This window comes from Petaurus breviceps, unplaced genomic scaffold, assembly GCF_028583685.1.
Source record: "Petaurus breviceps papuanus isolate PSGF00001 unplaced genomic scaffold, PetGlider_PUasm1.0 688, whole genome shotgun sequence".
Classification (NCBI taxonomy): domain Eukaryota; kingdom Metazoa; phylum Chordata; class Mammalia; order Diprotodontia; family Petauridae; genus Petaurus; species Petaurus breviceps.
Window position 1 is genome coordinate 6,371,569 of NW_027186457.1, and position 26,440 is coordinate 6,398,008.

The following is a 26,440-nucleotide window of genomic DNA, read 5'->3' on the forward strand; positions in this document are numbered from 1 at the left end:
CTCTCTCTCTCTCTCTCTCTCTCTCTCTCTCTCTCTCTCTCTCTCTCTCACTGTCTTTCTCTCTCTATGTCTCTCATTGTCTTTCTCTCTCTCTCACTGTCTTTCTATTTCTCTCTGTGTCTCTCACTGTCTCTCTCACTTTTTCTGTGTCTCTCACTGTCTTTCTCTCTCTCTCTATCTCTCACCCTCTCTCTCCTCTTTCTCTCTCTGTCTCTTTGTCTCTGTCTCTCTCTCTGTGTCTCTACTGTCTCTCTGTCTCTCACTGTCTTTCTCCCTCTGTGTCTCTCACTCTTTCTCTCCTCTCTCTCTCTTTCTGTGTCTCTACTGTCTCTCTGTCTCTGTCTTCTCTCTCTTTCTCTGTCTCTGTTTCTCTATCTCTGTCTCTCTCTCTCTGTCTCTCTCTCTCTAAGACATACCTTTATCAAACGTCTTGTATTTGCAAGGGACAAAATTGCGACAGAAGGCAGTTCGCTCTGCTTGAATTAAATCTAAGGATTATGGGAATAGAGGAAACATTTCCTTCAGGTAGAGACTGAGTTTGACCCTGATTCAGCAGAAACCTTCTTGCTGAGTGGCCGGCTTCTGCAGGGGCATAATTAGGTTAGTACGAATCCAGGCCTAAACCCTGGTGTTCTTTATTTCACTTTCTAGATCAATAGTGTCAAACTCGAAAAGGAGCGGGAGCCACTAGGCTGTACATAATGATTCCTGTGGGTGCCATGTTGACTTAGAAAATGTCATATTAAAATTTCTGTGTTTTATTGTATTTTTATGTGTTTTCTTAAAGATTTCCTCATTACATTTTAATCTGATTCACACTTCACAAGGGAGTGATCTGGACCTGTGTTTGACAGCCTGGTCCAAGATCACAGGTTCCCTGTGCATCAGTTTGGGATTTCTATCCCCTATTTATCCTAATATGGAGAAGTCAGGTATATCAGGATGGGGAGGGTGTTTGCAGTTAAAAGGTAGGAATATGGTTAGAAGTGTGCCTTTTCCCATTCACAGTGCTATTTTGAGGCAGTGGGTGTTCTACCTGGGGGAGGAAAGAAACTGAGAGTACATCTGATAGTTAACTTATGGGTAGACTGAATTATTTAGTAGCAAGGTGATCTTTCTTGTGTCTGCTTCTTACACTGGGATTAAAGTTAACCAGATCAGTCACCCCTCCAGACAAACTTCTGTGAAGCTGTTTCATCTAGGATTTATAATGAATTAAAAAAACTCACTCACCTGCTCATTCATGATTGTGGAGAGTTCACTGAGCATGTCCTTGTAATGAGACTTCATTTCTTCCTGATATTCCAGCTGGTCCTCTTTAATGAGCCGCTCGTTAACATCTAGGGCATGCCCGCATGCATCTGCAAATTGCCTTTGGTGACAGAAGTAAGCAGATTAAATATGGTCTAAAAATGTGCTGATGGAAGAAAGCATCGCACCATCACTGAACAGGAGCTCTCCTCTGTGAGGGTTTTTGTCTGGCCTTCCCTCATATGCTCACAGCATTCCTTAAGTCACATTTTATTGGCCTCCTTTTCCCTCCCTCCCTCCTAGGGGGAACAAAGATTCAAGCAATAGAAAGTTTACCTGAAAATTTCCTTCAAAAGCTTCACTTGGTTGTCAGGGTATTTTTTTGCATTTGTTTCTTCAAGGAAAGCTCTGGCATAAGCCATAGGCCCTGCATTTACCTGTTGGGAAGAATGATTTTAGGCTGTTGGAAGTCAACCAATCAATCAATCAATCAACAAGCATTTATTAGGTCATTCTTTCATGGCCACATAGTAAACTACTAACAATCTTTCATGGCCCAGTTCATGTCCCACCTTTTCTGAGTAGTTTCACCTGACCCCTCCAGGTCAGAGAGATTGATCAGTCAGTTCATGGACAAGCATTTATTAACTGCCTCCATGCTGGAGATACAAATACAATGAATGCAGCAATATCCCTTCATAAGAATTGACATTCTAATGGATGTGACATGCTCATATTTAAGTCTATAATGAAGAAACATAAAGAGAATAAATACAAGCTATTTGGAAAAGGGAGGGCACTAGAGTGAATCACCGAAGGCTTCATGTTGAAGGGCATGCCTGAGCTGTGTCTTGAAGGAAGGGAGAAATTCTGCAAGATGGATCTGAGGAGGGAGTACATTCCAGACATGGGGGACTGCGCCAAGGTAAAAGCACAGGGAGGAGAAACAGAGTGCCAGGAACAGGGAAGGTCAGTTTGGATGGCCTGTAGAGTGCAGTAAAGGAATTAAGGTATAAGACTATAGACACAGACTGTATACAGTTTTTGAAGGACTTTAAAGGCTAAAAGAAAAAAAACATATTTTATATTAGTGGTAATTGGGAGCCACTGGAGTTTGCTAAATAGGGTATGGTCAGATCTGCCCTTAAGGAAAATCACTTTGGTAGCAGCTGCAGAAGATAGATTGAAATGAGGAGAGACTTGAAACATGGAGATCAATTAGGAGAGGTTATGAAGGCTTGATCTATGGTGTCAGCTGTTCAAATAGAGAGAAGTGATCATAGATGAGAGATATAATGGTGGGAGAAATGAGATTTGGCAACTGGCTGGATATGTGGGATGAAGGAGAGATAATACTGAGGCCATAAACCTAGGAAGCTGGAAGAATGTTGGTGTTTTTGACAGAAATAAGAAGTTTAGAAGATTGGGAAGTTTTGGGGGAAAGAATGAGCTTTGTTTTTGACATGTTGAATTTGAGATGCCTCTGGGATTTATGAAATGTACAATACACAACTGATAATACATTACTGAAGATCAGGGGAAATACAGGGGCTGGATATAGAGATTTATGTGAAGCATTTTGCATTGAGGTGATAAACCTCTGGGAGCTGATGGTCACTGAGAGTTTATACCTAGAGAGAAGAGGGCTCAGGGCAGAGCCTTGGGGAACACTCACAGGTGGGAACATGATACGGTTGATGAGTCCACAAAGGACACTGAGAAGGAATGACTAGACAGGGAAAAGGAGGAGGACCAGGAGAGAATAATATCAGGAAAGCCCAGAAAGGAAAGCGCATCCAGAAGGAGAGGATGGTCAACAATATTAAATATAACAGTACAATCAAGAAGGATGAAGACTGAAAATTTTTAAAAAGACAGATTTAGCAATTATAAGATTGTTGGTAACTTTGGAAAGAACAATTTTAGTTGAGTGATTGCTCCCTCACTTTAAACATTACCTTGCATTGTAGTTATTTGCATTAATCTCCAAAACTTGACGATGTCTGATATTATTTTCTGTATCTCTCACAGCACCCCCTCCTTATCTGACATACAGGAAATCCCCAAATAGTTGCTGAATAGACAAATACATGCACGTATATACTTTCAAATCTGATAGCAAAATAGTTAGAAAGATCTGAATTGCTTATTCTTTGCAACTTTTAAAATGTGGGCTGAGGACTTGAAAAGAGTAAAATTGGGGCAGAAGAAAGAAAAAAAAAGGAAAACAGGGTGGCTTCTAGCATTTACTATATTTCAATAGGCTATGGATGCTTGTGATCAACAGATAATTCCTGAGAGAGCAGTTAGAACCAGAAGCACTGGTAAGCCAGCAAACATTTCAGAAACTTGTTTTCTTTTTTCATTTCTGCAAGGATGTTAATGCCTGAGAACTATTTGGATTCAAATGTGAAGCACGAAGAAAATGGCAATTTTTTTCTTTATCCCCATTATGCCCTTTGTATGTGTACATATCTTATACCCCTTGATAAGAGTATAAGCTCTTTGAGGACAGGGATCATTTTTAAAAAATATTAACATCCCTAGCACCTAGAACAGTGCCCTGTACATAGAAGACATAGTATTTGCTGAACTGAATTGCAAAACTGAATTTTGAAGCATTTTAAAAAGTATCACAAAACTTACATTTTCCTTATGACTTCAAAATTTCCCAAAATTTCATGTCTCCATATCAAACTGACAACTTGTATTATATTCATTGACTGATTGTGATACACTAAAGTACATGCTAACAGAATTTGAACAACTGATGTTTTAGTTGAGTATGGAATAAGATACATATAGGCAAGGCACATATATGTACCTTTGCAGGAATACTTATGTGTATAAATATGTATGTATGTATACATGTATATAGATCCCATGTGTCTATCATGGCTAGATGTGTATTGAAATCTCTTTGTAATTAATAAGAGTTTTAGCCTTTAACCTACTCCCTGCATTCCGTACTGAAAAAAGTTTCTGTTCTAACAGATTTTTATTTCAAACCTAGAGAGAAGATTTTCTTTTTTAAAAATAGTTTTTTATTGATGTCACTTGTTTTTATGTTGCCTATATTTCCTAAGAGTAATTTCTTTTTTTTTTTTTTGAAAGCAATCGGGGTTAAGTAACTTGCTCAAGGTTACACGGCCAGTTATTTCTGGGTGTGGTGCTGAGTATCTGAGCCCAGATTTGATCCAAGTCATCCCTACACTGGAGCCGGTGCTCTTACTCGCTGAGCCACCTGGCTGCCCCTAAGCAATTGGGGTTTAAGTAACTTGCTCAAGGTTACATGGCCAGGTATTTCTGGGTGGGTGTTAAGTGTCTGAGCCCTGGATTCGATCTCCAGGTCATCCTGACACTAGAGCCGGTGCTCTTACTCGCTGTGCTACCTGGCCACCCCAAGAGTAATTTCTTATAATAAATATTTTTTTAAAAAAGAGAAACAAGCGAAGAAAGATGTCTCATAGGTGGATGCCTCATCACCAAACGGACCAAATCATAGTTACCTTCACGCTGACACTCCCCTGGAGTTTGAGCTGCAGTCTGATCATGTCTACCTCTTCCATCGTGCAAAGCTGATTAAGCTCGGAAACCTTCTTGGCCATTTCATCAATGGCGACCTCAATGGGGTTCAGTTCTGTGCTTGACTGGCTGATAACTTGGATTCTCTTCTTCACATAGGGGAACAGATGGCTTGCTAGACAAAGGAAATTCAAGGGTGTTTAAAGGATCAAGGCAGTAGCTGGTAGGGGATGCCTCAGAACTCTGCACTGTCTCTCACTCACTGTACTTCTCACTGTCTGCCTTGTAGTTTAGTTAATCCCAAGAATCCCAGAATCTGACTTAGAAGAGATCCCAGACACAATCTGGTTGAAGCTCTACCTGACAAGTGGTCATCCAGCCTTTGCTTACAAACCTCTAGTAAGGGGCAACTGGTCACCTCTTGAGCCCAGTCCCCTTTTGGGTAGTTCTAATTAACAGTGAGTTTTTTCCTAATATCAAGCCAAAATTTGCTTATTTGCTTTGCCCCTAGTTCTGTATTCTAAAGTCCAGGAGAGAAGGTCTGATTCTAATTTGCCATAACAGCCCTAAAATTAATACCTGAAGATGGTTCTAATGCCCCTCCCCCCTTCTCTTTTCTAGGTTAAATATTTCTAGTTTCTTCAACCAATTTGACATGGAGACTCATGTTTTGGAGATGGGATTTAAACCAAGTTCCCCTGATGCCAAGACCAGCATTCTTTCCCCTACCAGACAGGCAACTAGGTAGTGCAATGGTTAGAGTGTGGGACTTTGAGCTGGGAAGATCTGAGTTCAAATCGTGCCTCAGATACTTATCGACTATGGACAAGCCATTTAACATCTCAGTTTTCTAATATGTAAAAAGCGGATAATAGCAGATCCTTCCTCATAGGGCATTTTGTAAATGTAAGGTGCTATATGAGTTATTATTATTATAATACCATGCTGCCTTACACTAAGTATTTCATTAATATTTAATGAAATAATCTTTGAGATCATCTAGTCCAACCCCATCATTTTACTGATGGGGAAAATGAGAGCCAACAGGTTTTCCCACAGGGACCTAGCTGTTACAGCAGAAGGGGTAAATGGAGAATACTTGGAGTCTTGAGATTTTGAAAGTCACTGCCATTTTTTTTCTGGGTGCAGAAGCTATAATAAGATTTTTTATTTCCCACTGCCCTCCCAAGAGCTCATGGATAAACAAAGTAGAATGTAAGCTTCCTGAGGACGATATGACTGTTTTGTTCTTTCTTTGCAACCCCAATGTCTAGGACAGTGCCTAGAACATAGCTGGCAATTAATAAATGCTTGTTGAGTATAACTAAATTGAAGAAAGACAAAATAACTGTTTACTCCCTTCTCTTTCCCACTTATATTAAGCACTTTTTGTGTTCTAGGCACTGTGCTAAGAACTGGGGATACATTCCAATGGGGAGGACAATGTATGACTAGTGATAGATGGTGTACAAGGAAGGTAATCTGAGAAGGGAAGACCTTGGAAAGGAGGAGGGACTGAGGCAGGCTTCCCATAGGAGGGATCTGAGCTGAGTCTTAGGAGGAAACCAGGGAGGTTAAGAGTTAGAGGTGATGAGGGAAAGCATTCTGGGCATAGAGTACAGCCTAGGCAAAGGCACTGAGATGGGAGATGGAGCGTTTGGTTTGAGTCGACAACAATATGTGTTGTCAAGTCAACCTATCCTCCCCCTCTACCTACCAAGCTCAGGCATGGAGAGCCCCTCGGTCCAGGGCCAGAATAAGAATCTGGTCTCTGATGAGATCTCACCATGAGAACCCTTTGTCACCCCAGCACGTACTTGTGAGAACTGTTCTCCTCTTGCACTGCTCCTCGACTCCACCATGTTTCTTGCCTGACAGCGTAAACGGTGTTTCAAAGACAAAACGGTTGATGTTGTGATGCATTTCAAAATCTGTCTTTCGATCTTCAACTTCCTTCTCCTCAAAGTAGGGTGTGACGTACGTCACCTGGATGTAGGCATATTTGGGATCCAAATCCTTGGGGTTGACCTGTAGGAACACCATTACCTGCAGTGCAAAACTGATGGACTAACACATTTTGATGGATCTTGTAAGTTGGCCCGCTACTACGCTTGCTGAAACGGTGTAAAGTGCAACCTTCCTAGCCTTCCCTTGTCTATTAGGATCTTAGAATCATGTACTTTTTTAGAGTGGGAAGGGACCTTAAGACCTTTCCCAAGTCTGCCCATTCTCTTTACAGATGAGGAAACAGTGGAAACGGAAAAGTTAAGTGATTTATTTAAAGATACATACATAGTTTGTACACAGACAAAGTCTGCAGCTAGGTGGTGTAGTGTATAACTCATTGGGCTGAAAATCAAAAAGATTCATTTTCATGAGTTCAGGTCTGGCCTCAGACACTCACTAGCTGCGTGACCCTGAGCAAGTCACTTAACCCTGCTTGCCTCAGTTTCCTCATCTGTAAAATAAAATGAATTGGAAAAGGAAAAGACAAACCTTTCCAATATCTCTGCCAAGAAAACTCCAAATGGGGTCACAGAGACAGACATGACTAAAAATGGCTGAACAATAATAAAAGTTTGTTATTTGCAGAACCAGTAACTTCCTCTTTACTCCTGGTCTCCTGCTATTGCTACTATACCAGAAAAAGACAAATGAACACAAAATTTCAGAAGATGAACATTGTGTTATATGGGTAAAGCTCTTAGTATATGTAAATTGGTTTATTTGAAAACCAGAAAATAAAGTATAGTTTGATGTCTTAGGGCAACATGTCTACATTCGCCACATGATAATGTTTGGCATGGATTAAATGAAAAACATTTGCCATTCGAACAAAATGCATATGATGTTTGTCTTCTGTTTGAGAAGGGCACAGATATAGAATTTTATAGCTAAAAGGAACCTAGAGATTGATCTTCCTCATTTTATTGATGAAATGAGAAGGCTCAGAGAAAGTAATAGATACTCATCGACTTGAATAAATATACCCTGCTCACACAGTTACTTAATAGCTTATCTAGAATTAGGACCTCTGACTTTCAGGCTATCCATTACTGTTTGTATTTTAGTGGGGAGCAGACCTGGAACTTTATTGATATGGGACAATCCTAGAGTTTTAATTAGGATCAGACCAACAGCTTGTCTATCGCTTATAGTCTAAGGGGGTTTCTGGGGACACTGAGAAATTAATTGCTTTCTTTGTGATCACATAGCTAGTATTTGTCGGTGATAGAATTTGAACTCAGGTTTTGACATATGGGTCAGTCCTCTATTCATTACTTCAAACTGCCTCTTTACACATTATATCATATTGAATTTCCCATAGTTTATTCCATTATGGATTTTTTGGGGGTATGATGTCTAGTACTACAATGGTACCAATAAAATATTAATAAATATAAGAAGGATCCAGTATTCTCTATGGCACATCTGGGGAAAGATATGGGTGTGAATTATACAGATGAGATGGCATGGATGAGTTGTGCTTTTTACTAACTGGGGAAGTCCCCTTGACAATGAGAACATAGATCTATGAAAATAGGAATGTTCAAGTCAGTATTGCCCACCTTCTTGAGGATAGGGTGGATATCTTTTGGATCGATCCATTAATAATTTACCTATGTTTCCTAATCCAGTGCCATTTACTGAGTGGTGAATGGCTCCTCAAAAACATCAATAGTAGCCTATATTTATACAACACTCAGTATATAAAATCATAACATTTTTAGTGCAGTCTTCTGTAATAGGGATCTTTTATGGATGCAAGATGCTAAAGTCAGAAATTGGAAATGGAACAACTCTAAAGCGTGATCCACACAACTAACAATGGTGGGATCCCAATGAGGTAAGGTATGTAAAGTGATTTACAAAACTTAAAGCACTTTGTAAATATTGATTGTGTTTTGTGTATTATCTACCCTTTTCACTAGACTGTAACTTGAGGACAGGGTCTTCCCCTTATTTATACTGCTGACCTAATTTTGCACATTTGCTATTCAGTAGTTTTCAGTCCTATCTGATTCTCTGTGACCCCAGTTGGAGTTTTCTTGGCAAAGATACTAGAGTGGTTTGCCATTCCCTTCTCCAGCTTATTTTACCCTTGAGGAAACTGAGGCAAACAGGGCTGACTCTTCCAGGGTCACACAATTAGTGTCTGAGCCCAGGTTTGAACTCAGGAAGATCAGTCTTCCTCACTCTAGGTGCTCTATCTACCTCACCACCTAGAGGCCAGCATCATAAATAGCAGGCCCCTGAAAAACCTGCAGTTGAGTGAAATAACTAGCACATTATATTTCTGTGAATATACTTTTTATTTTCAGTTTCACTGGTTCCAATCTTTCCTCTGGTGCAAACCCCCTGAAAGGTGAATTCATTAACCTTCTGTGTTAGCTATCCACCAAAGAGAAAGGTAATGGAGACCCCCGGGGCGAGGCCAGAATGCTGGGCTTGGTTTCCTCCCGAGGGCTGGATTTGAAGTCACAGGACCTGGTTTTAAAGCCCAGCTCTGTCATCAACTATTCCATCACTTACTGATGTGGGAGAGTCCATTCACATCTCTGGACCTCTGTTTCCCCATCTGTAACATGGAGTTAGGCTAAATGGTCTCTGAGATGGCTTTAGTTTGATGTCTATGATCCTATCTGATTTCTAAGTTCCCTCTAGTTCTTTGTATTTTGGAGGGGAGAGGGCAAGGTAATTGGGGTGAAGTGACTTACTTGCCCAAGGTCAAACAGCTAGTAATTGTCAAGTATCTAAGGCTGGATTTGAACTTGGGTCCTCCTGACTTCAAGACCATTGTTCTATTCACTGTGCCACCTAGCTGCCCTTATTCCCTCTAGTTCTAACTCCCATAATCCTATGAACACCACAAGAGAGAATAATAATGATGATGATGTTCTTCTGTTTTGCTATGTCTGACTCTTCTTGAACCCATTTGGGGTTTTCTTGGCAAAGATGTTTTGGGTTTGCCATTTCCTTCTCCAGCTCATTTTACAGTTGAGGAAAATAAGGCAAACAGGGTTGTTAAAGTGACTTGCCCAGGATCACAGGGCTAGTGTCTAAGGCCGGATTTGAACTCAGGTCCTCCTGTCTCCAGGCCTGGCACTCTGTCTACTGTACCACTTAGCTGCTCAATAATAATGATAGCTATCATTTATATAGAACTTTAAGGTTTGTAAAGTTCTTTTCAACTGTTATCTCATTTTATTCTCAAAACAACCCTGAGAGGTAGAGGCTATTATTATTCCCATCTTAGCAAGGAAATTGAGAAAGATGGAGCTTAAGTGACTCGCCCAGGGTCACACTGCTAGTAAGTATTGGAGGCTGGGTTATTACCTCGGGTCTTCCTGATTAGAGGTCTGGTGCACTATCATTGTATTACCTAGCTAACTCAAAATTTTAAATTATGAACCAAGCATATCTAATGCTATTCACTATTGTAATCACATCCCAAGGGTACTGGGGATGGGGGTCTTTGAAGTCAATCTGGTACTTGAGATTGTGGTGGGAGGGGAAGGTAGGGAAGAAACTGGGGATGAATTTGAACTAAGACAAAGTTGGCCTAATACACAATTTTTTTTTTTCCTAGAGCCAGCCCAGCTTTGGCTGTACTAGAAAATTCAGTGACTTCTATGAACAGCCATTATAATGATAATCTTAAAACCCAGCAGCCACACCAACAAAGATTTAAATAGAAAAAATGTATCCCAAACCCCGAAACCTCAGGTGGGCTACTTGGAGTGAATTCAGGGATCTTTCCACCATACTTTTCAGTGGCAGAGATTAAGTTGCTAACCCAGGGCTTATAAATATCACTTCTATTTTAAAAGGAATCAAGGAAAGTCTTGTATGAGGTTTAAGCTGAATCTGTTTTTTTCTCTTTACCTTGTTGGAGTCCTGGATTATCTTCACATTGTCTGCACCAAATTTATCAGCATAAAGCTTTAGGAGTCTTTGGGATATTTCAGATAGACCTGTCAGTTTAGGTTCTTTATAAATGTATTCTTTACCTTCCTCTTCTTCAAAAAATCCCTGTGGAAGAGAAAACAATCAAACCACCAGTTTAGTCATGACAGGAAGCAAATTTAAAGACTGCAAGAGAAAGAAGTTGCTTGCTTGAATGAAAAGCCTAGTCTTTGAGGAGCTGACAAACACCCTGACCTATGGACCCCAAATTCATGTTAGAAGCAGAAATGGAGGACCTTATAAAAAAATGCAGCCACATTTTCTCGCTTTTCAAGATTTTTTAGTCACAAACTAACAAAAAATGCATAAATTTTGGGGAGAGAATGCCCTCATGTGGCAGTCTGCTGTAGAACACAAACCCAGCAATTTTGGGCATCATCTGGATATCAGTTTACATTTAATTTACAGATAATCTACACTTCCTTGGTATGACCATAGGAGACAATACTTTGTGGGATGTGGGATTCTTTAAGTAGGTCAACATACATAAAACATAGCAACATAGTCAAGACAAAATAATTTATAATTTTGGCATTTTCCTATGTGCCATCACTTTGAAAATAAATTGGCACAGTATCTCCAAGGACTATATAGCTAAAGGGCTCAATGTAATTTTAATCATTCAAAATTTTTTTAAACAAAATGATTTCTTAATGTGTTTGAAAATTCATACTGGGAAGGATTAGTCATGATCATGGGTCATAGGGTTTTAGATCAAAAGTTTTTTCTTGTGGGAAAATATTACCCTTCTACCCTTTAATTTGCTTGGCTCATAGATTTGACCTGAAGATGGTGTCAGAGGTCTAGTCTAACCACTTCATTTTACAGATGAGGAAACTGAGGGCCAGAGATTAAGTGATTTCTCCAAAGTTCCGAACGTAGGAAGTAGAGGAGTCAGTATTTGAACTCAGTTCCTAGTACTCTCATGTTCAGTCATTTGAGTCATGTTCAACTCTTTGTGACCCCATTTGGCTTTTTCTTGGTAAAGATACTAGAGTGGTTTGCCATATTACAGATATGGACCTCTGTCAGCTCATATTATAGATGAGGAAACTGAGGCAAACTGGGTTAAGTGACTTGCCCAGGGTCAAAAGCTACTATATGTCTGAGACAGGACTCTCAATCTAGCAATTTTTGTATTGCCTCATTCTGGATGGTTTATCTGTCATCTTGCCTAGATGAGATTCCTTCCCTGAGAACACCGTTAGCTTCTGTCTCTCTGTGCGTCTTTCTCACTATCTCTTTGTCTCTATCTCCATTTGTCCCTGTCTCTCTCAAAAGGATCTTAGTGAGACTTGTCAAGCAGCTGCAAATCATAGACTGAAGACCATTAAACTTTTATAATTCTATTGAATTTTAAAAAATACATTTATTATTCATGGGGACACCGTTAGAAAACTTTCTAACAGAACGTTTTTTATTAACTCAAGTAGGAAATGATATGCACAGATACTTAACAACCCAAATGATTTCTACCATCTTAGTTTGTTGGTACACATACTCAGGTTCCTGGGAACCCAGAAGAATAAGGTGCAACCGACTCTGGATTTAAGTAGAGTTCATCTTGAGATGACACAGCTGTGCAGCTGTGCTTTTCAAAATCTATTTCTTTGATGACATTTCAGACCAAGTGTTGGCAAACTCCAGATTGATGAAATATGACATTGAAAGTGTGTACAAGAGGTCAGTGACTCATTAGTCTATGCATGGGCAGAGGCACCCTGGTCATACGTCAATACAAATCTTGTGTAAAACACTTTATAAGCCATAAAGTGATTTATAAAAATCACCTACTATTAATTATGCATCCCAAAGTCGATAGAGTAGCAGGTAATGGGTTCTAGAATCCTGAATTTTATTTTTTTCCAGGCTGGTGACATCCAACTGTATGACATTGGTCAAAACCTGTAACTTCACTGTATCCCACATTCAAAGTCACCCCCAGTAATCATAGGGTAACATATTTAAGAACTGGAAGGGACCTTGCATTTTAGGTAATTGTTATTGGGTTATTGAAGCATTGACCCTGGAACATTCAGTTAAGCTGAAAAATTCTGGGATGGGTCTGGTGGCATCTGAGAATGAGTCTGGCTAAATTTGGAGAAGTTCATTATTGGAAGATAGAGATGAAGGAAGGGATTAACTTTGGGGGAACACAAAGATTCTTGAATTAAGAATGAAAGGCATAGTGGTGTTCTGCTCTGTGTTGTTGAGAAGAGAACCCACATCGACAAAATCACCATTTTTTGGAAGTGATGAGTTTAGAATACTGAAGATGACGATACCACAATTTATATATTATTTCTTAAGCCACCAGTCCCATAAATGTATTATTTCCCCCTATTAGAATGTAAGCTCCTTGAGGACAGGGCTTAATCTTGCTTTCATAGTTGCATCTCCAGTCCTTTGCAAGGTGACACTAAATGTTTTAAAACTCATCCATGTCTTTCTTTTGGTTCTGACAGCAAATATTATCACTCCCATTTTATCCATGGGGTTGAATGCAACAAAGTGAGTTATCTAATCTCAAACAGATCATAAGCATGAGAAGTAGAATTCAGATCTAAGTCTTCATGCTTTCTAGTTCAGTGCTCTATTCACCACAGCATGTTCCCTCACCCTAACATAATTAGAATACCTGCTGAAGTTTGTGAGATAAAAGAGGTGGCAGTAACCGAATCCTGGGTGGCCATGGACATGTTTATTTGGTTTCTCTTGCATAGAAACTACTTTGTTTTGTTCAGTTATTTCAGTCCTGTTCAGGCTTTTGTGACCCCATTTGGGGTTTTCTTGGCAAAGATATTGAAACACTTTGCCATTTCCTTTTCCAGCTTACATTACAGATGAGGGAACTGAGGCAAACAGGGTACAGTGACTTGCCCAGGGTCACATAGCTAGTAAGAGTCTGAGGCTGGACTTGAAGGTGAGTCTTCCTGACTCCTGGCTCAGCGCTCTATCCACTGTAACACCTAGCTCTTTTATAAAATAACTGACATGCAAACAGAAACAATGAGCTATTACTGGACCTGTTTTCCTTTTGCTCCATGGTCCAAGGTGGTAAGCAGATTGCAGAACCCCATTTCAAGTCAGGAGACAGTGAGGTTTCCAGCACTTTTATGTTTGATGAGGAAGCTTAACTGAATTTTTCCCAATGCCTCGCTAGGTTCTCAAAGGTAATGCCAGTGGCAATCTAGCTCTGGAATGTCCCGGGGTGTGGGCTGTGTGACAGGCTGTTGCCTCCAAATGAGCCAGCTAGGTTCAGAGAGGCTTAGCAACTTGGTCACAAGAGGATGTATTTTACAGAATTTTTAAGAACTCTCTCAAACTACTTCCTAAGTTATGCAGGGCTTGTGATTTGTATTGATGGGGGCAGTGCCCATATTCACATTTATAGACCCTTCAAGTACTAACAATTGATTAGGGAAAAAGAGAAATATAACGATACAGGACAATCCTCTGCTACTCCTCTAGGGAGTAAAATTTAGTGACTCTGGCTCCCTATTACATCCATAAAATCCTCCGTCTACCATGCTCTTTACAACTTGGTTCATTCCTACCTTTCTAGTCTTCTTTGACTAAACTCCCATTTATATGATCTATGATACAATTACACTGCCTATGTGCTGTTCCTTGAACAGAGCACTCCCTCTCCTCTCTCTGTGCATTTGTATAGGGTGTCCGCCATGCCTGGAATGCTTTCTATCCTCACCTTCATCTCTTAGCTTTCCTTTAAGACTCAGCTCAAACTTTACCTTCTATAAGAAGTCTTTCCCAGGCTCTCTACCTTCTAGTGTCTTCCCCTATGAGATTCCTTCCATCTATTCTATTTTTGCCTTTGTTCATATCCTTAGCATAGAGTAAGCGCTTAATAAAGGCTTGGTTGACTTAACATAATGCAATACAGGGAAGTCTGTTTAATTAAATATTTAGGAGAGTATATCATACATGAACAGTAATTTTCAAAGAAGTAAAATATGATAAAATACACTCAAATGAACAAAACTGAATAGTTTTTTTTGAAGATTCTGAAGGCACATCAGGATTTTGCAGCACATTCTTTTGCTTTGGGAAGAGAAATCTTGAATTTGAAGCTCAACTCTTTTCTTTACCAGCCACTGAATGTCTGGGTAAGTTGGGCCTCAGTTTTCTCACCTGTAAAATGAGGGGGCCTTATCTAGATATCTCTTAGGTCCTTCTAGCTCTAATCCTATGATCTGGTTAATTGATCAATCAAGCATCTAATATGTACCATGTGCTACTGAAAGGAAAGGTTGGGAATCAAAGGACAAAAGAGGAACTCACCCTTAACTTACATTCTAGTAGGGGGAACAAGATGCACACATTTAAGTGTATAGAGAACATATACAGAACATATTTGGGGTACCCTCTGCTCTAGAAGCTGGGGAGATAAAATCCTCCTTCAGAAGGCTGAGCTTGTGTTGAGCCTAGAATTCCAAGGAAAAGAGTTGAGGAGAGAACATAGCAATAGGAGGAACATAATCAAAGGCAAAGAAATGGAAGATTGAGTGTTATGTGTGAAGAACAGTAAGAAATCCATTTTGGTTAGAGAGTAGAGTGTGTAAAGGGGAGTGATGTATTAATAAAGCTAAGAAGGTGTGATGGAACCAGGTTAACAAGAGCTTTGAATGACCAATAGAAATTCTTAATGTCCAATATTGGATCCAAGAGGGAACGTCATTATCTGGGAAGTCACTTTGGTGACTGTGTAGAAGATGGATTGAAGTGGGAAAAGACATGATTCAGGGAGACCAACTTGGAGGCTATCTCAATAGTATAAGCAAGAGGTGATGATGGTCTGGACTAGGGTCTAGACGGCCATGTGAATGGAGAAAAGGGGAAGTATGGGAGAGCTGTGGAGGTACAAATGACCCAAAGTAGCCATTCTTTAAGTATATCAGATGTGTGAGCAAAGAATGGCACCAAAGTTATGAAGCTATGTGATTGAAAAGCTAGTAATACCCTCAACAGAAGCAGTTAAGTTTGAAGGAGAGGGTGTATTTGGGGAAAGATAATCATTTATGTTTTATATATGTTGAATTTGGGATGCCAAAAGGGCATCCAGTTCAAAATGTCCCATGGGTATTGGGTAATGCCAGACTACAGCTCAGCAAAAGAGATGAGGACTGGATATATAGATCAATCTTCGAGTTATAATACTGTGGGAGCTGATAAATGAGAGTTGAGAGAGAAAACAGAAGTCATCACAGGAACATTAATGAATACTGAATTACATAGGGTATAAAACTATCAATTAATAGAGAACTTGAGTGGAAAGAATGTCAGATAATCATGCCTTTACCACAGGAACATAGGATTTAATGGCGGCAGGGAGCTTCTGAGGTCATCAAGTCAACCCCTTGCATGTTCCAGTTGTGGAGGTATTAAATAATGTTCTAAAGGTCACACAGGTGGCACATTGGGACTCTAAAGCCAGCATTCCTTTCACTACAATATGTTGCCTTTTACTTTTATACCTTTACTACCTATGTCTAATTATTATCATGGCAATTTTGAGGGCTAGCAATGAGAACAACATTAATAATAATAACCAGCACATAGGGGATCTCACTATCAAACCAACAGCTAACATTTACATAGCATCTTTAACTTTGTAAAGCACTCCACATAGTTATCTCACCTGACCCTCACAACAGAAGTGTGAGGTTGGTGCTATCATCATCTCCATTTCACACATAGGGAAGCTGAAGCTGAAATAGTTAAATGACTTGCTCAGTATCACACTGAAAGTAAGAGTCTGCAGCAGGATTTGATTTAGTCTTCCTGACTCTCAGGTTCAATACTTTATTCACTATGTGGCCTGGACACTTGGTCCTGGCCTCTGTCGCTCTTAAACTATTGACTGTAGTCATGGGCAGTGCCCTCATCTGTAAATATGGGGATTATACACATGCATGTATATATGTACATATATATATATTAGTAGCTGGAGATCTGTTACCTAATATATACCTATGTATATTATATATGCACGTGTATATATATATATTATGTATATTGTATATATTGCATATAATATATATTATATACACATATTTTGTACACTTTGTTAGGTCACTAGTAAATATATATTTATATTATTATTATATATTTATATATATATTTACTAGTGACCTAACAAAGTGTTTGTGAGGAGAGAACTTTGCAGACTGCAAAATCCTCTACTAAAATGGGATAATAGTAAGTACCTGAATTAGAAACAGTTATTAACAATAAATAGTTTGAGTTCAATTTAGAAAGGACAAAATATGGTGGACACATTGCCAACTTAAAAAAAAATCCTACATCTCTTTACAAGTCCTGCTGATATGTGAGTATCTCTTTGGTTTCTATTTAATGTTTTGCCAATCCTCATTGATGACAGTGGCTGCTGATATCTTTGGGAATGGAGGAGCCCCTACTATTCTGCTATAAAACACATCATCAATTGTGTATGAGAGAGTTTCTGAATAATGCTGGTTCAGAATTTGTTGGAAACAAGGCTGATGAGCCCTCTGAGAGCCAAGTGCAAAGGAGGAATTTGTAGAGCCATAAATGGTTGAGCATCCACATGGAATCACTTGAATGCAGAAAATCTCTGCCTGTTTAAAAATGTAGAGACCTATTGAGATCGGATGGAGAGTGGGCTAACATTCCCATTCTTAACATAACCCATTCATTTCCTCCTTCCCTGCCTGTGTAAGGATTCTCAGGGCACCTGGCCCTTGAGCTTCCACACTGGCCAGTGCCTTGTTTGCCCAGACCCCAAGCAAAAGAGCTGAAGGTTCTCATTGATCTGAGTGGCTGCTTTGTTCCAGCTGTTCTTCCATTAATGCCAGCAATTTGAACCTCAGGGAGATGGTGGGAATGAATTGTCATACAAAATGCAAGAGGGCAAAGTGAAGGGTGATAGGATGGGGAAATTTATTCTGTGCAAGTCCTGAGTACTAACGCTCAGAGTCTTCATTTGACATGCTTCCTACAGCACGTCTAGTATCCCACAAACAATTCATATTAAATACCTCTGCAGATCCTAGAAAATGAAAGCATTGTTGCCCAATGGACGCAAACAGTTCCCCAAATGTCTCTACCAAAGCAATGAGCTTATGGAAAACTGTTGCCATAATTGTTGTAAGGCGATTTCAAAGCATGTGTTCTTCTCTCCATCTCCAGGTGAATTTTGCAGTTACAGAAAGCGACATCATGCTTTCTGTCCCCGGGGATTAGCTATAACCAAGTGTTCACAGGCTTAATCTTCTCTTCTTGCAGTCCTCATTCTATGCATGTCCTGTGGATTATTCACATCTATTCTGGTATTGCATTTGTTATTGAGTGTGGAATGATGCCCTGACTGCTTCTATTTTTTTTTTTTGCCTGAGGGTGGAGGCTGCTGCTTCTGTTTTGCATCTGGCCCTTTGGGAAAGGTATCTGAGTGCAATTTGAACAATGATGATTGAGGCTCAAATTTTCTGGGCCTTGGGAGGATGACACCTGCTCAGAACAAGCCAGATCTTGATTCCATGTGACACTGGGCTTTTAGCAAGGACAATACTGGTAAATGACTAACAACTGGTTCTCCAGAAGGGAAAAAAAAAGTACTCAACACACTTTTAAGTTTAATCTGTATTATTAATATTTTCTCTGTTACTTTTTCTAGACAACTAATAAAATAATAAAGCCCTGTCCTTATAGCGTTTGCTACTTTCTGAGATATAAATAATCATGCTAAAAACTTAATAATACACTTAAGGACATCCAGTTCAAAATGTCCCATAATTATTGGGTAATGCAGGACTACAGTTCAGGAGAAAACTCCAACATACCCCTCTGGTCTCTGAACATTTGTGATTTTACCTTTTTTTTTTTTTTTGAGGGCAATTGGAGTTAAGTAACTTGCCCAAGGTTACACGGCTAGTTTTTTTTTGTGTGGGTGTTAAGTGTTTAAGACAGTTTAAACATTCAAAACATAAAAACATCTTTAAAAAGATTAACCGAGTTGTCTCATCTCTTTTCCCCCATCCCACTCCCTTTAGTATAAGGGTTTGCAAGTGTTCTTTTAGTAGGTGAGTTAAACCGTCAGGATCCCAAACTTACATATGAAGGTGGAAAATATTCCAAAGGGGGTCATGGGTGTTGGAGTGGGGAGGGAGGTGATATTTAAAGAATTACAAAAAAGTATACACTGGTCAAATAAACATATTTGTATACTGAGAGGCAACGTACAGACTAGAAAAGCATTTTGTATTGGGATTTTGTCTTTTCACAAAGCTCTAAGTACATGTCGTCCTTGAAATAAAGGATCACGTGTTCTACTCAAGACCACTCTTCACACCTTTGGCCTTCTCCACTTGGTTTGGAAGTCTAGTCTATTGTTTCTGCAAGATATCTTCCTTTCTATGTGTTTGTTTTGGTGTGTGTGTGTGTGTGTGTGTGTGTGTTTGAAGTTCAGAAAAGCTCCTTTGAGAAGGTCAGTTACTAGACTATCAGTGGAGTAGCTGAAGATCTGTTACGTAAATCTTGAGACCAGGTATATATGCTTATATACGTGCACTCACATATATATTTATTTGAGTATGTGTACAAAGATCAAAGTTCAAAAAAGGTCAATGCATAAGTAAATCAATGGATACATTTTTGTAATTCAAGGAACTGGAAAAAAAGTTTAGTTTGATAAATGCAGGATGGTTCATAAATGGATGGCAGCAGGATTATCTCACCTTTGACACCATGTACTGAGTAACCAAAAAGGGGAAGTTAAGATTCAGTTAAAAACTGCACTTGGGGAAGAGTGAGCAGTATTAGAACATGCATAGGGACAGAGAACTTACCACAGCCTGGAATCATCAAGACCAAGAGAAGAAAAGAGCAAAGGTGGGCATTAAAAATCAATCAGCAAGCAGCAGGATTCAGTTCAACTTGTTCACTCATTCTGAGTCTTACAGATTGAATTATGTAAGGATGGGGAACCTATTTTTTTTAATGATCCCCCCACACTGTTTTAAAATTATATAGTAATAGCAATATTGTTTTAAGAATGATTTTGACACAAATTAAAAATAAAGGAAGATGCATCTCTGCATCCAGAGAAAGAACTGATATTTGAGGTGAATAGTGACCATCTTGAGGATGGAGAGGGGGAAGAGGGAAGAAAAAAAGGGGGAAAAGAAATTTATATGGTAATAGCAAATTGTATATGGTAGATTTGCAGTTTGATGCACAATAATCTTTTTATTGCACTTATAGAAATGTCTGTTTTCTGTGAATTGAAAATAATTTTTTAAAAAAAGATGAGATAGATCAGAGTAAGAAGGACTAAAGTGAAGTAAATAAAAAAAGAAAAGCAACAGTGACTTTAAGTCATATATTCATTCCCCACTCAAATCTTAATTAATCATGTATTGAAAATCTGAACAATTTATTGTTGCTGGGATCCTTAGTAGATCTTTGGTCACCTTCTTGGCCACACAACATCCTCTCCCTCATCTCCCATGAAATTTATTTCCTGCTACCTCACAAAGACTCTGTTTCGACTATAGACTTTAAGGCCCCAGTCCCTTAAATCTCACTTTTTTCATGAAGCTTTTGGTAATGAAATTCCCCCTTGGACTTCATATAGCCAATTAAAAGGGTATTATAATTATCTATGTTTCTGATTTCTGTACTGTAAGCTCCATGAGGACAAGGGCTATGTCTTAGCCAAATTTTATGTCTCCCTCTGTGCCTAATACAGTGTTCTGCACATGGTAGATATACAATAAAAATTGAGTGAATGATTGAAGAAATACTTTGGACAAATAGAAATTAATTATGTTATTACATGAAAAGTGTAGCTTCTCAGTGACTTCAATGCTTTACTTGCCCATATAAAAGACAGTATTGCTATTCAGGACTTAGTTCCTTAATAATACTTGGAGGATCAAGGAGAGTCATTTTCTCCCCAGGACACAACGAGAGTGATCCTAAATGATTAAATTGCAGTGGCATCTCTAGTGATAACCTGGAGACGTGGAGAGAAGGAAAATATCTACTGTAGTGTAAATGCTTTTTCTAGAGCAGGGATGGTGATTTTAAAAAAGATCTTTTTAGCTCAAGGGCCTAGCACAACACCTTGTACATGGTGGGTGCTTTTTAAATCTTGCTTGAGTCGAAATGAAGGATCAACACATGGGGACAGTGCTTGAAGCAGGAGTAAAAAAAATGGCTAATGTTTCCTATTTAATGGCAAGGGTGTCACATTTAAAGAATACTTATTTACAGGGATAATGCTTTGAGACAAGTTCCTTGAAAAATAACGAGGTAGTAACCAGTCCTCATATCACTAATTAGCTTGTCTAAAATCCCACCTCTATTTCAGTGATTGCATGGGAAAATTCAGGATGCATGCATGAATAAGTTACATTTTAAGGTTAATGCTGACTGGCTTTTAGAAGAAGAATACATGTCAGTTCCTGTCTATAGTTTATAATAAAAACTCACATGTTTTGCTTCATAATGGGTTGAAGTTCAAGGCAGGATTCCAAACTATTATACTAACTTGTATATAAAAGCAGGGATAGGGGCAGCCAGGTAGCACAGCGAGTAAGAGCACCGGCTCCAGTGTTGAGAACACCTGGAGATCGAATCCCGGGCTCAGACACTTAGCACCCACCCAGAAACACCTGGCTGTGTAACCTTGAGCAAGTTACTTAACCCCAATTGCTTAGGGGCGGCCAGGTGGCTCAGCGAGTAAGAGCATCGGCTCCAGTGTCGGGATGACCTGGATCAAATCCGGGCTCAGATACTCAGCACCACACCCAGAAATAATAACTGGCCGTGTAACCTTGAGCAAGTTACTTAACCCCAATTGCTTTAAAAAAAAAAAAAAAGCAGGGATAATTGGGAAGCAGAAATCAAAAAAGAAAAGCAACATAGTGACTTTAAGTCATATATTCATAGCTCTAGCTTTGTGATTTCCCACAAGGGTCTCCAATTATCTCCAGAGATGATAAGAATTTCTCTTACAATTCTGAAGATCAAGTTAATTTTATTTTATTTTTTAGCATAAACCTGTAATTTCACACATGGTGGCAGATTCACAATGTGTAAACTCTATTGATCCAGATCTGCAACTCATGTTATTAGAACACTGAGCCTAGGGCACTGAGAGGTTAAATTCTTTGTCTATAGTCAAACAGCTAATATATGTCTGATGCAAGATCTGAACACTGGGCTTCTTGACGCCAAGGCCAGTTCCCTAACCATTAGGCCATGGGAGTCTCAGCAAAGTGTAAAGATTGAGGTTGGGATTCATTGGTATAGGAAATTCCCAGGTGAGGGAACTACTTCTACCAATGCAGGTTAGCACCTTCTCTACAACTTATGGTTTTAGAGAGTTATCTAGAGTGCTAAGAGTCAGTGATATAAATCAGTCTGTGTCAGAAACAAGACTTGAACTCATATCTTCCTGGCTTCAAGGTTATCTATCTGTTACACCATACTAAAGTGTAGACTACATTTAGGGGAGACAGAGAGAACAGGGTTTCAGGAAATCAGATGAACAATGAGAATAAGTTCAATTTTCCCAAAGTTGGAAATCATTGTTCTAAGCTGTGCTTAGAAACTTAGAAAAAGTTAGAAACTCAAGACACCAATGAGTTTCTCTGACCATTTGGGTTCTCAATTAGCTAAATTCACATAATGTGAGTAAAAACTAAGTTAAAAAAATAAAATAAAAAAGAAAGCCTGAGTTCAATAAATTAAATGAAATTTACTGCTATGTAAATAAATTGTTTCCTTTTGACTTACCTGTCCATAAAATGCCACACGATAATAGCGACCAAACAGACGTTTTTCAGAATTCACCACTTCTGCGACTTTCAGATATGACCGATGAATGTCATAGTACAGATCTGATAATTTCTAAAGCCAGAAAAGACACACACACATGAATAACCTTATATTGGAGGCTTTCATTCAGTCTGATTCTGACACAAAAAACAAAGAGATTTATCTTAAATAACAGATCAGTTTGAAGTGAGGAACTTAAATTCAGAAGTAAATGTTTTCTAAACATACTTTGAAGTCTCTCTGCTTCTCAAAGACTGCAATGATGGGCTTGTTGACATCAGCGATAAGCTCGTATCTCTCAGACTTCCACAGAAACTCAACACACATGTAGAGTTGCTCCACCAGGATATTCTGCAATTCCCCAAATTAAAATGGCATTTGACAGTTAATATGGTGGTTCTCCAATGAGGGTTAGTTCAAGAAATCATTGGTTTTTTTTTTTTTTTGATGGAACTTGACTTTCTTGTATGACCTTCTGAATTAAGGTAAAATCAAGGCGGGTGGATTTCTGCTTTTCCCTTCTTTAAATCAAAGATGTGTGACCAGCTCATATAACGACCATGATTCCTCCCCACTATAGTCATCATTATTGATTACAGTTCATGTTTTTATAATATTCCACAGTTTACAAAGTCCTTTCGAATTGTCTTATCCTTCTAAGGTCATCTTCCAATCCAATGTTCTCTATATTAAATATTCTGATAAAAACGCACAGATGTGTGCCTGTGTGTATACACAGACAGACAGACACACACACATACTTCCCCCATTAGAATGTAAGTTCCTTGAGGACAGAGGCTATTTTTGCTTTTTCTTTGTATTCTCAGTGCTTAGCACCATGCCTGACACATAGTAAGTACTAAATAAATGCTTGCTGATTAATTGGTCATGAACAACCTGGTTGAATTTCAACTGAGGAGTTTATACAGCTGAGCTAGAGTATCATAGGATAGATTTTTTTTTTTGACATCTGTCCAGTCTTGAGCTGCCTTTTCTTCTTTAACTATATGCTAACACTATGAAAGTCAAGTTATATCCCTTGTTCATATGATAACTTACAAACAATATTCCATTTACTAAATGTGTAGGCCTATTTTTGCCTGACCTCATTATAGGGTGTATCTTGCATTCCTGAATCTTCTTTCATAGCTCCTTCTTCTTTGATATTTGGCGTGATGCTTAGGAAAGCAGGCCAACCCATAGAAAACATGCCTTAGGAAGAGAAAGCCAAAGCAAAAGAAATTATTATTAGTTGATTAAAGTTTTATTTGAATGGGATAATTATTCTTTTCATCACTTTTTTCAAGTAGTAGCACTAAACAAATATGATTTTTGTTCATGGTGAAAGGACAAAAATAATCTGTTCATCACTACAGATTTTATATAGTCCATTTTATATAGTCCCTTTCCAGCAAGTAGCATCTTGATAACAGTCACACATCTCTTCTGCATCACATCCAGGAGATTATATAATAGTCTGAATAGAGAAAGAATCACAAAAGATCAGAATTGGAAAGGACCTCAGAAGTCACCTAGTCCAATCCATAATGTCTGAACAGGAATTCCAACTATGGTATTCCTGACAAATGATCATCTCTAGCCCCTACTTGATGGATGACCTAGAGTCCAGTGAAAGGAAGCCCACTGCCTCCAGAGACAGCCCATTACCCTTTGGGACAACTCTAATTGTCTGGAAGTTTTCCTTATATCAAACTTCGGTCTGTCTCTCTCTGACTTCAACCCCCTACTGCTGATTTTGTGAGTTTCTCTATGCACCTATGGTAATAGCTGAGACAAAAGGCAGAATCTAATATGACAGTTTAGTTGTAGAGACTATGTTCTTGAATTTTTGGATAGTTATAGAAAATATTTCTTTTTACTAAATTACTAAATTTATACAAGAAAAATTGGGGAGTGCTAGCTAGTTGTGGAAGGCCCCATTACAAACTCTTCATGGACAAAAATGATAATCCTACAGAACCTGGATTTCTTTCAGAAACTGGTCAACTAGAATTATTATTTTCTTCACCATTTCTTTTCTCTGTTCATTCCTAGCATAGTCACGATTCTGCCTGATTTGGACAATCAGATAGGAGAAGTAAAATTATTCCGCTAGTGCATGCTAATGTAATGGATCAAACTGCACCACTTAGGTCAATGTAAAATGTTGAAAACTGAAATTACACGACTAAGCATAGAATGTTTCCTTGGGGTTGGTAAATGGGGATGACAAGGACTCATATGACAGCTTAACATGATCTATCCTAATGGTTTATTGTCAGAGGGCCTGGATTTGAATCTTGGGTCTTCCACTTTCTACACGGGTTACACTGGGCAAGTCTCTTTGCCTCTCTGGGTCTCAGTTTCCTCATCTGTAAGATAAGTGCATTGGAAGGAGATATCTAAAGTCTTTTCCAGCTCTAAAGCTAAGATCTAGCGCAGGGACCTCAAAGTCAAGAATAATTTTATGGAAATGAGATGAGTCTTGCTGATCATGTGAAAAGGCACCTTTGAGGAAATGTCTCTATATAAAGAATATGGTGTCACAACAAATATGGCTTACATTGATACTGGCCATATACCTGTACCCTCCAGTGAAGCCTCATTGCATGTCTTTAGCCTCTTTATGATATAGAACTGTCCCTGGGATTTCAGGTCAAGGTCTGTCAAGGCCCCATCAAACTGCAAAAGCTTTGACTATGAGTCTGGAGATGGATCATATGTCTGCCATGTGAGGACCAGCCTAGCTAGCTTTGAGAAGGTCATCATGAGAACTTTGGTCAAGATGTGATCAATTTTTTTGAACCTCGGTAATTCATGAAGACAGTACTAAGGGATACAGGGGTTATGAGTTTTACCATTGGAATGAATTTCCATGATGAGAAAATCCCAGTAAGCACTTAAGAGAGTCAGTTATGTTTTTACCAATGGCACTTGAATCCTCAATTGAAAAAGCCTTAGAATCTCATACTCTGAGTTAGTGAGGACCCCAGAGGCCAGTCCTTTGAACCTGTACTTGAAGAGGAATTCCTTTTATGATGAATCTAACAAATGGCCATCACACCTTTTCTCAGTGAGGGATCTCCCATGACAGACCCCCAGAAAGGTCTAATTATTTGGAAGTTCCCTTCATATGGAGCCTAAATTTGTGTCTCAGTAAGTGCACTCCTTCTCTCCTTCCAATTTTTCCTAACTTAGCCCTTTGGGACTAGGCAGAACAACATTATTCCCTCTTTTGTGTGACAGGCTTTCAAAAATGAGAAGAGAGCTATCAAGTCTCTCTGCCTGCACACACTCTTTTCTACCTCCTTACATTTAAATCGTGTCTTTGTCCAACAACTTCATTTGTAAAATTTGGTGAAAGATTCTGAGCTTGTAAAAAGGAAGCTACCAGTACTGATTCTGAAATCACAGTTCTGAAGTCTCAAGTTATATTTCACTTAGGAATTTTAACTGCTGACTCATAGAGACTTCTTTTCATTATAGGTGCATTACTTAAAACATCTTACAGAGGCCGAGTGCTATAGTAGTATAGGCAGCTGGGTAATATAGTGGAGCAGGCACTGAACCTGAAATTAGGAGGACATGAGTTTAAATCCAGCTTCAGAAGGGGAAGAAACAAACACTACATGGAAATGAAAAAAAAGACAATCTTAGACTCAATGTCAGGGGAAAAATAAAGCAAAACTTCCTAATAATTAAAGAAGTACAAAAACGGTATGGGCAGCTTCAGGAAGCAGTAAGGTTTTCTCTTCTGAGATCTCTGTGCCGAGGCTGGGTGACTCATATAATATACTACAGGTATATTATTAATTGGAATTCCTTTGGAGGTAGTCAGGTGGCACAGTGGATA

General features: G+C 39.0%; 1 protein-coding gene across 3 annotated transcripts in view; it reads right to left on the reverse strand.

The window, feature by feature from the left end:
* Positions 1 to 26,440, reverse strand: part of DOCK10 (dedicator of cytokinesis 10) — a 366,705-nt gene that overhangs the window by 6,062 nt on the left and 334,203 nt on the right. For all 3 annotated transcript variants that reach the window (XM_069104543.1, XM_069104541.1, XM_069104544.1), the window contains exons 48-55: positions 23,693 to 23,799; positions 22,816 to 22,938; positions 22,546 to 22,659; positions 10,663 to 10,809; positions 6,594 to 6,804; positions 4,761 to 4,951; positions 1,588 to 1,688; positions 1,234 to 1,372 (exon numbers count right to left, since the gene is read on the reverse strand). In XM_069104543.1, the coding sequence (XP_068960644.1) occupies positions 1,234 to 1,372; positions 1,588 to 1,688; positions 4,761 to 4,951; positions 6,594 to 6,804; positions 10,663 to 10,809; positions 22,546 to 22,659; positions 22,816 to 22,938; positions 23,693 to 23,799 (1,133 nt within the window). The remainder of the gene's footprint in view (positions 1 to 1,233; positions 1,373 to 1,587; positions 1,689 to 4,760; positions 4,952 to 6,593; positions 6,805 to 10,662; positions 10,810 to 22,545; positions 22,660 to 22,815; positions 22,939 to 23,692; positions 23,800 to 26,440) is intronic.